This window comes from Barbus barbus (assembly GCF_936440315.1).
Source record: "Barbus barbus genome assembly, chromosome: 29".
Lineage (NCBI taxonomy): Eukaryota > Metazoa > Chordata > Actinopteri > Cypriniformes > Cyprinidae > Barbus > Barbus barbus.
Window position 1 is genome coordinate 4,449,045 of NC_136757.1, and position 16,882 is coordinate 4,465,926.

At 36.7% G+C, this 16,882-nt stretch overlaps 1 protein-coding gene across 1 annotated transcript in view; it reads right to left on the reverse strand.

Annotated features, from left to right (window-relative positions):
• LOC306849508 (histone-lysine N-methyltransferase PRDM16-like) overlaps nucleotides 1-16,882 on the reverse strand; it is a 251,238-nt gene that overhangs the window by 167,380 nt on the left and 66,976 nt on the right. Inside the window, exon 2 of the mRNA XM_079384593.1 lies at nucleotides 7,482-7,831. Coding sequence (XP_079240719.1) covers nucleotides 7,482-7,831 — 350 coding nt within the window. The remainder of the gene's footprint in view (nucleotides 1-7,481; nucleotides 7,832-16,882) is intronic.

A 16,882-nucleotide genomic window follows, 5' to 3' on the forward strand; every position in this document is an offset into this window, starting at 1 on the left:
TGTAAGTGGTCAGTCCATTTAAATATTGACCAACTCCCCGTCATCAACATCTCTAAATGGGAACAAAAATTCCTTATCAATGTCCATCATAATCCTTTTGAGTCCATATGGATATTCCTTCACACAGTCTTCTCTTATCCATACTGATCCAATTCATACCGTTCTCTTACAGTGTGTTCTTTGGCTTCTTTAGGTGATCCATTTTGCCGTAACACAGTCATCACTTATCCATACTGATCAAGTTCTTTTAAATGCATGTTATAAGGGACTCTTAGCACTTGCACAGATGGAGTTCATGTGGAGCAGCAATTACTATAAACCAAGATCACAATGCAGCACATTGTGTAATTATACACATATTTATGTAATTATATCGCGCTAAACCATATCGCATTCTCAGGCATTGTTAGAATTATTCTTTTTTTAAAGTCACCAACCAGCTGGAGAGTAACACTGTTTCATGTACTCACTAACACCGATTTTCACTTGCATTTGGTATTTGGCAAGGGTTAATTTTAGGCCCTGATTCCACAGAAGAAAATCATACAGGTTTGGAACAACATGAAGGTGAGTAAATGATTGAACTCCCTTGTATAATATGTATCTTGTATTTTCATATCGTTTTAATCATTTTAATCATATCAATGCAATGCTTTCTTTAAAAAATATGAAATGTTTGTAACTGATATTATGCAAATTAAGGAAAACCACAATATTTAATTAAATTAAAATAATTTGTTGTTGTTGTTTTAGAGGGCTGTGAAAGGTGTGAAATGGACTCATACAAAATATAAAATATATACTTTTTTTTTTTCTGTCACATGACATTTATCTCAGGTGCTCAATCCTCAAAAAAAGTCTGTTGTTCTCATAAGCAAAGTTTGCCTTGAGATGAATGGGAACACTAACATAAAGCTTTCTTCACTTCTATCGACTTCCTTGATTTAAACACTGCAAAAATGACTAACATCACCATACTGCTTCTCTTTAAACGGCCCTTCTAATTATCAGTCATTCTCAGTCTTTCCAAAAACCATTAGCATTGTTCACCTTTATGGCGAATTCTCTGTGCGTTCTTCACAAGATCTTTAACAATGTGAGCAGACAAGTTGTAACTGTGCCGATGGAGTATCTCCACAAATGCTAAGCGGCTCAGCAATTCAGCACAAAGGCTGGCAAACAGAGAGGTGAAAGGCAGGGTCAGTACAGATAGCGCCGAGGCGTGGCGCTCAAGTTGAGAGGGATGTTAGCGCAAGGACAAACAAAGTCAACCACGGGCATGAAAGCTGCCTGTCAGAGGCGGATCAGGAAACAAAGGAATTTGGGCAATATGAGGAACAACCATGGAGAATCAAACATCTGTCACGTAGACCAAAAGCGAAAAGCGAACACTTCGAGCACTAGGTATCGCTAAGTCAACAGCATGGCAAATATGAGAAAATGGCGAGGATGAAAAATGCTGATATGGAAAATTACCTTGTGTCAAGAAGGCAAATAGAGAGCTTGCATTGCAACAAAGTCATCCCTAGGTCAAAGCTTTTGAAGTTTTCAGAGAGGTGGAGAAATAGAAGACGGGTTCCATCGAGATGAGCAAAGATCTGGAGATTCTTGCTTTTATATTTATGCTTGCTATTTCTTAAGGGATAGTTCACCCAAAACGGTTCACGGTAGCTATTGACTTCTATTGTATTTTTTTTTTCAAAACAATGGAAGTCAATGGCTACCATCAACTGTTTGGATACCAACAGTCTTCAAAATGTCTTCTTTTGTGTTTAACAGAAGAAAGAAAATCACACAGGTTTGGAACAACTGTGGTTGAGTAAATGACAGTTTTCATTTTTAGGTGAACTATCCCTTTAGGCCCTGACTATAAATATATATATATATATTTTTTTTTTTTTTTTTTTTAAGTACGATGATCTAAGCACATGATGAAACACACAAGTTCAATATGTGTGTAAATGATCAATTTTAACTTTTTAAATTTCATTTTATATAATTGTTTTTTTTTTCAACCGGTATAATTTTCAATCCAGCTATGCTTTTGTTAAACTATGCAAAAAGTCTGAAAATATTATTTATGTAATATTATGCGTGTAAATTTTCAATCTAGCTATACTTTTGTTAAATGATGCATAAAGTCTGAAAATATTATTCATGAAATATGATGTATGAAATATAGTTTATCTAATATACAATACATTCTAGCTAAGACAAGATGTTTTAGTTATATATTTGCTTGCTTCTTTAATTCCATTTTTATTATTTAATTTAATTTATTTTTTTACATTAATTTTGAGAGGTAAAATTAATTTTGTTCAATAAATAAGTGGATTAACTAAAATAAAAAAATATATATATAATAATAATAATGCGTTCAAATGCATTCACTGCAGTCTTAACGGTTTGGCATATGTGCGCATTACCACAGCTTATAACTGGATTGTTCAGTTTCACTCAAGCATGGCAGAATCCAATGATTCTTAGAGCAGATTCCTGTTGCATGTTGATTTACCAAAAAAAAAAAAAACTTCCATTTTCATAACATTCTTAATCCTCTGACAGTGTTAATCAGGACATAAGGGATGGGTACAGAAACCTTACGATAAATGACAGTAAAGCACATCAGTGAGGTCAATCTGGGTTTAACATGGACTCCACCACACCCGCTGACACTGGCAGGGCACGGCATGTGTACACATCATTTATCTGGCTTTTGAAGAAATGCCATCGCAAGCTTTCTCCTTCTATGATTCCCTCATACATTGATTCTTTTGTTTCACGGTTGAATAGAGTCTCCTTATAAGTTTGCTGTTGAAATAAATTTCTATCAGGGTCACCACCCACATAAACTATTCAATGCTAAAAATACTCACTGAGACTGCGCATTTTATTTACATGGAAATATCAGCAGAGGAAGACTGACACAAAAGACTGTTCTGAAAGTTAAAGCCCATTAATAAAATTATATTTAAATACCAATCATTATGGCAAAAAAATGCCAGAAGTGTGTTTACCATAATTAAGTATCACTGCCCTGGTGGAGGTCCAACAAAATATTGGAATTATTTTGAAACTGGTATTTCATTCCTTCGAGCTTTCAAATACGACACTGCAAGACGTTTTGTGTCAGGTTAGCCGTTAGAACAAATGAAATAACCCTTTACAAAATCTGTTAAATATATTTCAAATTCATATTAAAACTCGTTGTCATTTCTAATGTTTCTTTCTTTCTTTCTCTTTCTTTTTTTGTACTTGTTGACATTCTCTGTCAGTAATTGTCTCAGGGAGGCTGGATAATTCAGAAACACACACACATGTCCTGTGTTCACTCTGTCCCCTCTAGTCATGTCTGGCAGTAGACGGACAGACACACACACACACACACACAGGCTTGCTGACAGCGGTCCCCTATGGAACTAATCTGACAGCATCTCACGTTGGATTGCTAGCGTTCTGCCTCACGTTCTGTGGTGTGTTCAGCACTTCCGTCAATACCCCAGCTAGTGCCATCACACCATCCACCCCCTAAACCCACAGGGCCACTGACTATAAACCCTCCTCTCCGGGCCCCCAGAGTCCTGCTCAGAAACAGATCTGATTGAAAGCGTCTGTGTCCGGGCGCGCTGTTATAATATGTTGTGATAAAGGGAATCATAATGGCTTTTAAAAAGACGGGCTCTGTCTCTTGTTCCTGAGCAGTGCTTTGTGGGTAGAGAGAGAGTGTCTCTGGGAGTGAAGCCCTGGGGCTAAGCATCGCGGAGATTGAGCTGTCCGTCTCGCTGAAATGAATCTGAGTTAACACCTCTTCAGTCGAGACAGGACAGCCTGGGGGACACAGACAGCAGAGCACTTCCTGTTCCTCTTCTCATTAACCCACACCTGCAGCAGCCAGCAAACGCTCTCATACATCGGCTCAGTCTGGAAATTTTAATGCAAAATCATGACTGTTGAATGTAGGGAAATAGGCAATACCAGAATGCTTTGCCATGAGCTCAGAGGACAATAATCCCTCCGAAAAAACAGGCAAGGAGAGAGAAATGTGTTGTCTGTATCATGTTGAAATAAAACTTAGCTGTTTGACCACCCTTTGGTGAAAAACAAGGAGAAATTAACTATACTGAGTGTGGATTATATTGTGGAAATTGAGCTTCCTAAAATAAAAAAAATATAGAATAAATAAACAAACAAATAAACATTAATTCATTATTATTATATGTAATTATGAAATAAAAAAAAGTTCTGAAGTCCTACTTAAGTTTAACTAGTTGCATTTATATACATTTAAACAGTAATATGCAAAGGTCTCTAAGTGCTGTTTGAAATTTTCTTCTAAAATTAGCATTTTTCTCAGGCTCCTATATTTATGTTCAGTTATTTTACTTTAATGGCAATGAAAAGAACGTATGTATTGCCATTAAACTGAAATTAATGAACCTACACATAGCAGCCTTATAAAAGTGCTCAATAAATAAATACATTAACCTAATATATGTGTATTATATACAGTTATTCTTTTGTTGCTGACTTAGCAACATATTAACTTAGAAAAATGCTAATGCTAAACTCTTACATGATGAGCTGTATTTGTGTGGTTGCCTGTGTAGAGCGTTTCAAATTGGTCACTTGCGAGGTTCATTTTCATGTGCAGACAGGCTGCTCTCAAGATTATTGGAATAGCACTATAATGAAGTCTGCAATCAACCATAAAGCTACGAATTCAGGCATCGAAGGTCTTGTGTGTGTACGTATTTTGATCCTTTGCAGCCTAAAATATGAAAAAGTCATGATTGAACCACAGACGGAAACCCAGAGAATGATATTGGTTATGGCATATGCATGTTTTGCAGTCATGAGAAACCATGTGAGCTCTAAGCGCATATGATCCATCATCCAAACACTCGGTGGATATCTGTCTGTGTTTGGCCCGTTGTGGCCGCTCTGTAATCCCGCTCTATTAACACCTCAGACTCTCTTTGCTCTTAGCTGCTCTGCTCTCTCACTTCTGTCTATTTGTCTAAGGGTCGGGGCGGCGCGGTGACGTAGCCGAGTCCAGCTCCGGCGATGGCTATCTATGTCTGACTGTTATGACTATCCCTAATAAGAGCACAGCACCCTAAAACCATGGCGAACGGGGCAGACAGGATGTGGCTTAGATGTGTTCCTTTATTTTTTCCACATTTTGTAGCAGATGTTTTATGAGCTTGAGGTTTCTGAGCGAAATTGATTGTTTTCATTTTTTCTTTTGAGTAAAACATTTAAGGCCCTAAGACATAATATTACAGACGTGAGCTAAATAATTGCCACATGACAGCCCTGAAAGATGAAGTGTGTGGTTTCTGCTCAGTTAGCAACAACAAACAGAAATGCAAAAATGTTTCCCAAACACTCCCCCTGCCTGTGATTGGCTGGACAAAGCAGATAGCCCCGCCCCAAAGTCACGCCATTGGTTGTTGCAATGTGAGGAGTCACTGTGTAAACAGTAATGTTTTTTTAAATGTCTGCATACTAAGCTGGGATTGGATAAAATATTTTAAATGACGTTTAATATTCACTAGAATATAAAAAATAAATAATGCAATTAAATAGAAAATCTTAAAATTAAGGCGACCCACTGTCATTCGCTTTCCGGCAGCTGCTAACAAGTATCATTTTTATAGATGGTTTGTCACAGATGGTCCAACAGATGTCTGGTCTTTAGCAAGTGTGTGTGTGTGTGTGTGTGTGTGTACGAGCAAGTACCCATAGATGTGCTCCTTGTCAATCGTTACGCTGTCAACCAGGGCCTTGAGTGTACTCTTTACAAAACATAAAGCCAAAGTACTTGAGCGTGTAAATTAGGACTGAAATCTGAGCGTTGTGTCAGGCAGACAGAACAGACAGAAAGAGAGAGAGAGAAGATTTCTCTTGAGATCGGATTCTGATGAGCATCATTAGTGGCGAATCCAACCCAAAGCAGCAAGACAGCTAAAATGCCTTTTCTAGGGAATAAAACGAGGCATGTCGAAAGCAGAAATATTAATTTCCTGACGGGAGAAAAGCCTCCTGAAAGCATGATGTGTAGCTGATGGATTTGCACAGATTATTGCATGTTTCAGTGGCTATTTTTTTGTAATGCTAGTGTACTGCATACTGCCAATTAATAAAAAAAAAAAAAGTATATAATTATATGCTATATATGTTAAATTCACATTTTTTTTGTATTTTTGTCTTTATCCTTTTGCAGGGTTTTCAAAAAAAGTGATGTTAAAAATCGTAAAAATTAATTACTTCCCACTTCATTCATTGCTCTAAAAAATAAAAAGTCAAGTCCATTGCACAATGGGATAAAATATTTCATGCTGCCTATTCTTGCACTTACTTATTACAAATGCAGTAGGTAATCTGAGTGAAATAACATTCTGTACTGTGCTTTTCTAAAATCAGATTTTTTTTCTGCATTGCTTTTAGTGAAAATCTTTTTTAATGCATTTAAAAATGGTGAAATCTAACAATACTAGACTTTTAATGCTTGCTGAAAGCAAAATGTTTCAGAAATAAATTCTTACGGGTGGCCCTCCTCTCACTCAGGCCCGGTGAGTAGGATAATATACAGGACCTCAGAGGGCCCCCCTCCATCACAGAGCCCAGGACAACGTTTCTGGTTGCCCCCTGCTCAAATGTAATTCTAAATGAGTGTAATGGTATATATCAGTGGAGTCGAGTACAGCGAGAGAGAAGAGAAAGAGAGAGAGCGGCTCACGTCTGATCAGTCATGTGGGGGGAATCAGCATGTGCACTAATGAGCTTACCGAAGCAACTTCAATATCCTCCGATGTCATGTTGAAATGAAAATTAATAGTTCAATATGGCTCCACGCAAATGCCACGCGTCTCCCATAACCCGTATCATGTGGCGTGACCAAATGAGTGTATTCTAATAGATGTAGGCAGAGGAGAAAAGCTGATATCTTCAGTAATCAGGGTTTTGAAAATTACCATTAAATGAAATTCAGGGATGGATGGAAAAGAAAACGGGGAGACAAGAAAAGAAAAACAGAGACATGGAATAAACATCTTTACCCCATAATGTGCTCATGTCTTTCCCACAGGCTATGAGCTAGTCACCGCAGGGTTGACTTACCCACACGCACCACTCAATTTGGCCCTTGAATCTTTGAAGTCCCTGTTCATCTTTAGAATCTAAACTAAGGTTCTGTCTCAAATGGCGCAATTGACCCTTGCAGACCTCCTACGAGTGCACACTTTGGTGAAGTAATGTTGCTTGGACGTAATGTTCGTGGGTCCTAGAGCACTTAGAAGTCAGCCAAACCAGCATGGGCATACTTGAAAGAAGACCACAAGACTGCATGGCCACTTCAAGTGAGCCATTTGGGACGGGGCCTAAACGGAGTTCTTTCAAATTCAAATTGAATTTCAAACTTCCGGATAAAGCTAATAAAAATCAACATTTAAAATGCACGCCATCTCATCTCCACGTACCTCCCATCCATAAGTGGTCTCTTTCACCGTGGCGCTCTGCAGTCCGTTGTATGGTCCGAAGCGTTCTCCCATGTGAATTTTGACTTTTGCCCAGATTCCTAGGCCAGCCCCTGGAACGGACGACTCGCGGAGCTCCAGGTCGGCAGGGATGGGAATATCGTCGGGAATGTAGACGGGCACCTCGTAGGGTGAGCCCTCTTTAGGAGTGAAGTCCTCATTGCATGGCTGAGGGGACGTGGGTCCCACTGCAATGGGGGACATGATGCTGTCTTCTGTCTCCTCTTCTGCGCTCTCGCCAGTCACGAGATTGGGCTCTGTGTCGTACATGCTGTCTACTGCCTCACTGTCATCTGAAAGACAATACAGAGACATTTGCAATAAGTTAGCAGAATAAAGAGACACAATGCAAATGCTCTTCAGCTTCATTTCTCCACATATTTAATTTGCTGATTGTAAAAGGGATGGTTGCAGCAAAAAAAAAAAAAAATTATATAATTCCAAACCTATGTGATTTTCTTAATTCTGTTGAGCACAAAAGGAGAACTTTTGAAGAATATACATGCAGCTTTTTCTGTGTAATGTCAGTCAATGGTGACCATGTTTTTAGGGCTCAGAAATGACCACAAATAACACTATAAACCTGAAAACCTTTCATATGAAATCAACTGCTTCTGTTTTTGGAGCTTAATAAACACAACACCACAAATTGTTAGAAAAAAAAAAACTATGTGAAGATTCTTTAATACTCCTTTCTGTGTTCCACAGGAAAAATAATACAATTAAATAAAACAAAATACATTGGAAAAGAAAAGAAAAGAAAATACAAGATTGGAAAAACCTGCTAGAGAGTAAATAATTACAAAATTGACCTTTGCATGAACTATCCCTTCAACTATACAATCATGCATGTTGCATGTTGAACAACTTGAGCTTTGAACATTTTTTTCATTCATTCATTAATTCAATCATTCATTCATTCATTAATGTATTTATTTATTTTTAAGAAAGAAATAAGTAGTGCGAAAGGCTTTTATAACAAGAACAATACCTACAAAGATAACTACTGTATAACAATCACTATATTACTGTTCACAATGCTAGGATATCCTGGTAGTTTGCCAGGGCGTTGATAAGTTGTTGTGAGTGTCTCGAGTCAAAAGAGTCAACCCCCAGGTCTCTGTGATGTTCTGGTCTCAAGATGGGTTAAAACAGATCACTTAGAAAACTAATAGCACACCTTCTCAACAAGTCATAGCTCTCATTTGTTTCCATAACACAAACAGAGTGGCATATTTATATGCCAAAGGTTAATCCGTAGGGTTATGGGTTTTTTAAATTACAAATGAGCAAAATAAGTATCATTCCATGTGGAGATTAAGCCAGCAACCATTCTGTCATAAGTCCAGGTTCTTAACCACTTCGCCACACCGACCAACAAGAGACCACCGACAACACCGAGCAATTGCAACAAGCATGAATGATTCAAACCAAACCATTCATTTTTCTATTGCTGGTTAATACGGTGATACTCACTGATCTGTGAATAGGATTCTCTGCCTAAACCAGAAAACAGACGCTCATGAAGGGTTCACGGTTAGTTAGATGTTTTGTAACTCAAACAGGCCGCTGCAGGGAAGATGCCATCTATTTCATAGTCACTGCCATTTCCTGTCTGATCATTTTACAAATAATGGCAGCAAATGACCCTGTGGCCTGACGCCACTGCCAGCCATCTATGTTTATTGTCACTCTTTGCTTGACAGCATAATTACGATACTTATCATTCACAATTGCAAAAGGGACAACTCGGCTAAAAGTAGGTTCTGTTCCTCTGCATTGGTTTTAAATGCATCTCAAAGCACAAATGACGTGCAAGCCCTTTGATATCATGCAAAGACCATCAGAGCTGAAGCTGTCAATCTTGGAGATCCAAACTGACCCATCTCCAAAACACGACCTGACACATCTCAACTGAAACGATGTTCTTAAATTTCTTCGGCGGGTCACAAGACAACAACTCTGCAAGTACGCATGCATGGACTCGCTGTAATTTGTAGCAGCACCGCTGCAGTTTGCTATCCAAACACAGGACCAGCAATCAGGGCTAACTAGGCCGCAATTATACCAGGAGTGCTTCCAATCAACCAGACTCGGCCCCCCTGCCAGCGCTGCCAAGAACACAAGTTAATGACTCCAAACTGTTTTCTCTCACATTCAAACACTGTTTACTTATAAGCAACAGCAAAGCCATAAATAGGTATAAATTGTAGTTACTGCAAAGTTGGCTTTAAGTGAAACGTCAGCGGTTTCACTGAGGTAGGGAGAAAGAACAAGAGAGAGTGAAATACCAGAAGAAAAACCCTTGGAAAGTTTGATCTTTAACACAAAATTCATCAAATGCACTATTGCTCCACGCTCTGGAATATTTCATTCTGATTGGTCAGTCACAGCATTCTGTGGTCAATTATTTTGTAAAATAATGCTAAACTGCATACCTGAGCATTGTCCCAGGCAACCAATTCTCTATAGCCACCCAAAAATTAATAATCTGTCATCATTTATCCATCCTCACATCGCTCCAAACACATACTTTCATTCATCTTCAAAGAACAAATTAAGATATTGTTAATGAAATTTCACCCAAATGGACACTTCAAAAAGTTAATAAACACATTTTGGTAGCACTTTAGTATAGGGACCAAATCTCAGTATTAACTAGTTGCTTATTAGCATGCCTTTTATTAACATATTGGCTGTTTATAAAGCACATGTTCTGTATGACCTTATTCTACATCCCTAATCCTACCCAATACCTAAACTTAACAACTACCTTACTAACTATTAATAAGCAGCTAATTAGAAGTTTGAGGAAAAAATCATAGTAAATGGTTTGTTAATAGAGAGAATTAGACCTTTAAATAAAGTGTGACCAACATTTTAAAAGAAATCCATAACACAATGTAACAAAAAACTGTTTCACTTAATTTTAATGTGTATGGTTCTTCTGTAATTCTGTGGTGTTAATTATTACTGTACTATTTATTTTCATGTAGCATTGATATTTTGGTAAATTAGTTTTAGTACAGATACGTTTTTGTACTATTTTTAAAGATATTTTGCTTTTGCAAAGGATGGGAACATTCTAGAAGTGTCTAACATTCTGGAATATTGTAGGCTTTTCAGGAACATTCCTGAATATTGTGGGAGTAGTCATAAAAGACGAAAAATATCCAACGCACACTTCTAAAGTTTCTCACTTTTGATAACTGTTTATGTTAAACTGCCGATAGCGCAGTATGAATCATGTGATTGAAACTGAAAACTTTTTGAATTTGAAGATCAAGGTAAATTGTACTTCATTTGTCTTCCAGGAAACATGCAAGTATCTCCTGTCGCGTCAGAAGGGCAGTACTAAATGGAAAAATATGATATTTCAACAAAATAAGAAAAATTTGGACATCTTCATCCTGTTCAAACGTTTTCACCCCCCGGCTCTTAATGCATCGTGTTTCCTTCAGGAGCATCAGTGAATGTTTGAACCTTTTTTAATTGTTGTGTTTGAGTCCCTCAATCATCCTCGGTGTGAAAAGATGGATCTCAAAATCATACAGTCACTGCTGGAAAGGGTTAAAATATGCAAAAGATGCTGGAAAACTGAAGATTCTGCAGGACCTGGAGGATTTTTCTGAAGAACAGCGCTCAGTTGAACTGTTCAGAACAAACAAGGGACTCATGAACAACCATCACAAAACAAAAAAACAGTCGTAGATCATCCAGGTAACCACACACAGTATTAAGAACCAAGGGTTCCCAAACTTTTGAATGTGGTTATTTTAATAATTTCAGCAATTTTTTTTGTCTTGTGGACTATATGTAAACATCTTTTATGGAAAATATCTTACTCAGGACAGTACTAAATAAAAAATAACATGCATTTTGTATGATCTCTCTTATTTTGGTAAAATTATCTACATTTTCACAGATTCTGCAAGGGGTTGCCAAACTTTTGCATGCCACTGTATATGATGATTATATGATGAACATATTTAATTAAGGCTTTTATTTACGTAACAACATTGACTAACACACAAATAAAGCACATAAAATATGGTAAACAGAAGCTCAAAAGTACTTGCTTTTATCCTTGCAAAAGTTTATCCTTGCATGTCATGCAAGCACGTTTGAGCTTCTGCAAGAACCAATAAGATATGTTCTTGCAGTATGAATGAAAATCTTATGGGCTTGGAATGACATGACGGGGAGTAATTGGTGACAGATATTTTTTATTGGTAATAACTATTGATTTTAGTCCAAAGATGCGCTGGCTTCCCATGGTTTGGGACTGGAGATGCAAATGTTTGTGACTAAACTAATTGTTTTTAAACCAACAATTCTGTGCAATCACAGAGTGTATCATAAAAAGCTCCACAGTAAAAAATGAAAAGCTTTTAAAACAGTTCCTGCATCATCTCGCGATTTTGAGGGCATAGAAATGTTTTACCAATTTCTTTAATGATCAGACTTTCATAGGAGTCTCAAAGCAGCCAGGCAATTAACTCAAGAACATGAGGCCCAGTAGTAGCTTCCCCTTTTCACAGATCAGTTAAAGTTTTATAACCACTGCCTATCTGGTGCTGTTTGCAAGAATCAAATGTGTTTTCAAACCATTAAAACTTTTTTCCCCTTCTCATTTTTGGCATATGACCCGAGTAAATTTTCAATAGCCATAGAAAGTGTAGGAAAATCTATTAAATTCTCCAGTTAAAAAGCCTGTAGCATACGAACAGAAGGTTACACTGAAAGAGTGACTTAAATGACATTTGATGAACAAAACATCAGAACCATCAGAATGAAAAGCGATTTTCATTTTTTCAGAATGTACAAACATAAATCTAAGTTATAAAGTGTTGCTTAGGACACCAAAGGGGAATTCTGAGGGCGTTTTCAGATCTGTAGATTGCTTGATTTTTTTTTTTCCAAAGCAGGGACTTTAATTGTTGCAATTTTTTTATTACACAATATTGCAGAATGTTACTGGAATGTTCACATCCTTGCAAAATTAAAATATCGTATTACAGAATTACAGAAGAACCATAAAAAAAAATTTTTACATTGTGTTATAATACAGATTGGTTAGCTGGTCCGTTTGGTCAGATTACGTTCTCATCACAACTGATGGTTGGTTTCAGTAGAGTGGTGGAACTATGAAAAGTTAGCATTATAGCACTTCCGTTCCATCCAGTCAATGGGTTTTTTGAATGGGATTTTGGTTAAATCCCTTAAATAAGGTCCATGGTTCACATAAACTCAAGATACTTTCACATTTTATTCTACGATATAAAACACACCAGTTACACCCCACTTGTGATTTTTTTTAAACTATTGCATTTCTTAAAAAGACAGTTGCTAACAATTACAGGCGATGGCCGAGACATTCAACATCATCACGCCGAACAGTTTATCAATTTACAGTATTTTCCAATTGCAGTATAATTTATAGTACAATTAATTGTAGAATAACCAATTAATAGTTTACTGCATTTTATATTGCTGTTCGACAATGTTTTTTCGCTTTGCCCCGGAATGCAACAAGTCTTCGGATGGAAGATGCTCGTTTTATCGCTTACTGATATGGAGACTCTCATACCACAAGGTAAACTTAAAAATAAGTTTGAAAAATTTGTCGGGAGTGCGGTGGTGGTGGTGACATTGAAGGCGAGCGACCGTGGTGCCGTAGTTTGTTAATAGCCTACGTTTAACTTTTAAGTTCTGCCGCTTTTATTTAGGCTTCAAAATTCATAAAACTTAGATATTTTTATGAAGATTATCTTGATGGACAAAACGTGTAAATTTCATGAACTATGATTGAACACAGAGCTTTTTTTTTTTAATCCTGTTGGATTTTTGTTGAGGGAACCATGTGTGATGCTAACAGCCGATCCGCCTACATAGTGACATCATAGTTCCCCAACTCTATTGGGTCGAGAACACCGCATTGAGCCAATCTCAGGCCAGTTGTTTCGGTGTGGATCCAGACATGACTGTCGCATTTGTATATGCCTCAATGAACTGAAAAAATGGAGAAAATGCTCTAGAACAAATGCTCCAAATGAGCCAGGTGTGAAAACGTCCTCAATCTCATATGGCTCCCCTGCAGACCACTCAATTTATGTAACCTCCAGGACACAGGGCGTGCAAAAACAAAACAGTGTGACAAGCGTTTATCAGGTTTACATGTCAGAGGGTCTATTCCTGCATAAGAATTAGTTGCAATGTGAACCAGACTTCATGCCATTGTTCAAAAATCTAGCAGAAGGGTGAACAGAATAAAGAAGCTCTTTAAACTGAGGCTCTGACGTTCTTTGGATAGGAGGGATCTCTGTTGGATACAGACCCTCCCGGAAGTGAAGTGCCTTCTTCTGAATGTCTATTTGCTCTGGCTCTCATACTGAACTGTTTATCCTGATTACATCAGGCCGTCATCATTAATTTGCACCTTGGGGGTCCTTCTCTCCTCTGAGCTGCGGCCACAATGAAACGCTTGTTCAGCTTTGTTATTCCACTGGAAACTACTGTGCAGCCGACTCGTAGACATGAAGGCATCAGATTTATTTGATAAACTGTAAAAGCGTCACTTAAGCAGGAGAACAGGGGCCTTTATTATTGCAAGCTGCTATAGAGTGGATGAGAGACACTGTCGTGCTCTGTGCTCCTCTTCCTCAAGAGCTGATCTGTGCTACAGGCCAGTGGTCTCAAGCTTTTGACCTACATGCATTTTCACTGGCATTTCAACACGCCAGAGTGAATCTGTGCTTGAGTAGCTCGACTAGAGTCTCACAATCTTCGAACAATAAACTCCTAAACATGGCTTCAATGTTTAGCCTAAGATTCCAAATTCATTGACATTTGAGGTTCGTTCACAGCTCACCAGAGACCTATTTAGTGGTGTTTGCTAAGGCAATGATCATTATTAATATTATTTGAGCTTAAGGTCAGATAATAGAAAAAAAAAAAAAAAAACTCATGCTAAATATTTAGTTTTGTTGCGTGATTCATATTGCAGCATTTGTACAACACACCTGGCAACTAAAAAAAAAATAAAAAATAAAAATAAAACTATAATTGTGATCGTGAATTGCTTAGTGCAATTATCAAATAGCAATGGCTGTGATTCATTTAAAGAAATATTTCAGACGGCACTGTGTTCTTTTACACACAAGCGGCTCAAGATCATGTGTTTTCAGTGTCTCAGAATGGTTTGTCTCACAATCTCATCTCTTCTGGTGACTTAAAATATGTATTTGGTAACACAATATGTACCAACCATCTTCCCAAACTTATCATGCAAAATGCTTTCATCTGGTTGTCAACAAAAGAGGTGCTTTTAGGGGCTCCTTGCCCTTTTCCGTCAAGATAAAAGCATTAAGGTTTCACATTTCAAAATTAAGAAATTAAGCCCTAAATATTAGTAAGTTTGCATCTGTACTGTAAAATAACATTTTTAATATTGTATTGCAATGTATCTTATACATTTTTAAAGTGAAATATTGCAATGTTAATATTTATCATTTTATAATATTTCATTTAGTATAAATAATAATAATAATTAAAAAATAAAATAAAATGAAAATATTATTGTAATTATTGTAGTTTGTTGTTGTTGTTATTTTATAGTTATATTAATATACAGTATAATCATCAAAATTGGCCAATTTATGCAGCCCTACAAACAAGCACAACAAACTTTTTTTCACATTTTAAATCACAATTTTCATCAGAAATATCACAAAACCCAATTTACACAGCTATTAGCAGCCACCCAGCAATGCTCTGTAACCACTCAGAACACCCCCCCCCCCCCCCCCCAGAAAATGAAGAAAAAAAATCTAGGCTTGCATGTGTTTCTCTTTAGAGATGTCAAGAAGAGAGTCTTCAATAAAAATAAAAAAAAACAGACTTTATGGAGATAAATAAAGTAAGCACATAATGTGATATTCCAAATAAGGAAGACGCTTCAAGCTTTCACTGAATGAAAAAAAAAAAAAAAAAAAAATTAAAAATGGTCCTGGCTTGTTTGAAAAGTTTTGTCATCATCAGGATCACAAACGAGCCTCATGTTCCATTTGAATCCAATATTGAGGATTTTCTCTTCTTTGAGTTTCTATATCTCAGAAGACTAAAATTAAACATGTATAAATATGGAAAGATGTGAGCACATATTTCTCATTGATCCATGAACAGGCTGGAAATGGGTAACAAGTCTAGAGCATTACAAAATTTGCTTTCCAGAAGCATGCTCTGTTTCCCCTCATAAAAGCAGCAGGGAACATTTCCAAGTAACACTTAAAGTAGCACTTTTGTTTCTTCAAAAGGTCAGTGTCATGGGGAAGATTACGACAAGAGGAGATCCCTCACTTCCTCTGGTACGTAAGCCCTCTAAAACACCTTTACATGTCCCATTCAATACTCTGTCTCCCTCACACACACACACACACACACACACAGATGCACACAGTAACAGTTTCAGTGTATATATACTCTGCAGGCCAGTGCAAACTCAGTATGTGTGTGCGGTCTGTCCAGCGGCTGAAGAGAGAGTGCTAAAGTAAGTGACCTCGAGCACCTCGGCGGTTTGAACAGTCAATACACAGTGATCTGTGCCGAGCGGCTGGTGCACTGGCACACTTCAGCAGATTCATCTCAGAGAAAATTAATATGTGAGCCATGAGCTCAATGAACCAAGCTGAGACATTTCGCAGCCTACATCTTGAACCACTACAGCCTCTGAAAGCTGAAGAAATGGTATGCACAGAAATGTTGCCCAATAAGCATAACCAAATATTACAGTATTTACAGTATTTTATTTTAATTTTAAAAAATGGGAAAATATTAATACATTATTATTATATAGCACTTTATATTTTATTATTTATATATTTTATAATATAATATAATATAATATAATATAATATAATATAATATAATATAATATAATATAATATAATATAATATAATGGTAACACTTTAGAATAGGGAACACTTATTCACTATTAACTACGACTTTTCCCTCAATAAACTCCTAATTTGTTGTTTATTAATAGTTAGTAAGGTAGTTGTTAAGTTTAGGTATTGGGTAGGATTTTGGATGTAGAATAAGGCATTAATATGTGCTTAATTAATACTAATAAATGGCTAATATTGTAGTAATATGCATGATAATAAGCAATTAGTTAAGATACCCTAAAATAAAGTGTTACCAATATAATATAATATAATATAATATAATATAATATAATATAATATAATATAATATAATATAATAGTAAAACAGTCGTTGCATGATAAAATATTAAAGACACTGATTTTATTTAAAAAAAAAAAAAAATATATATATATATATA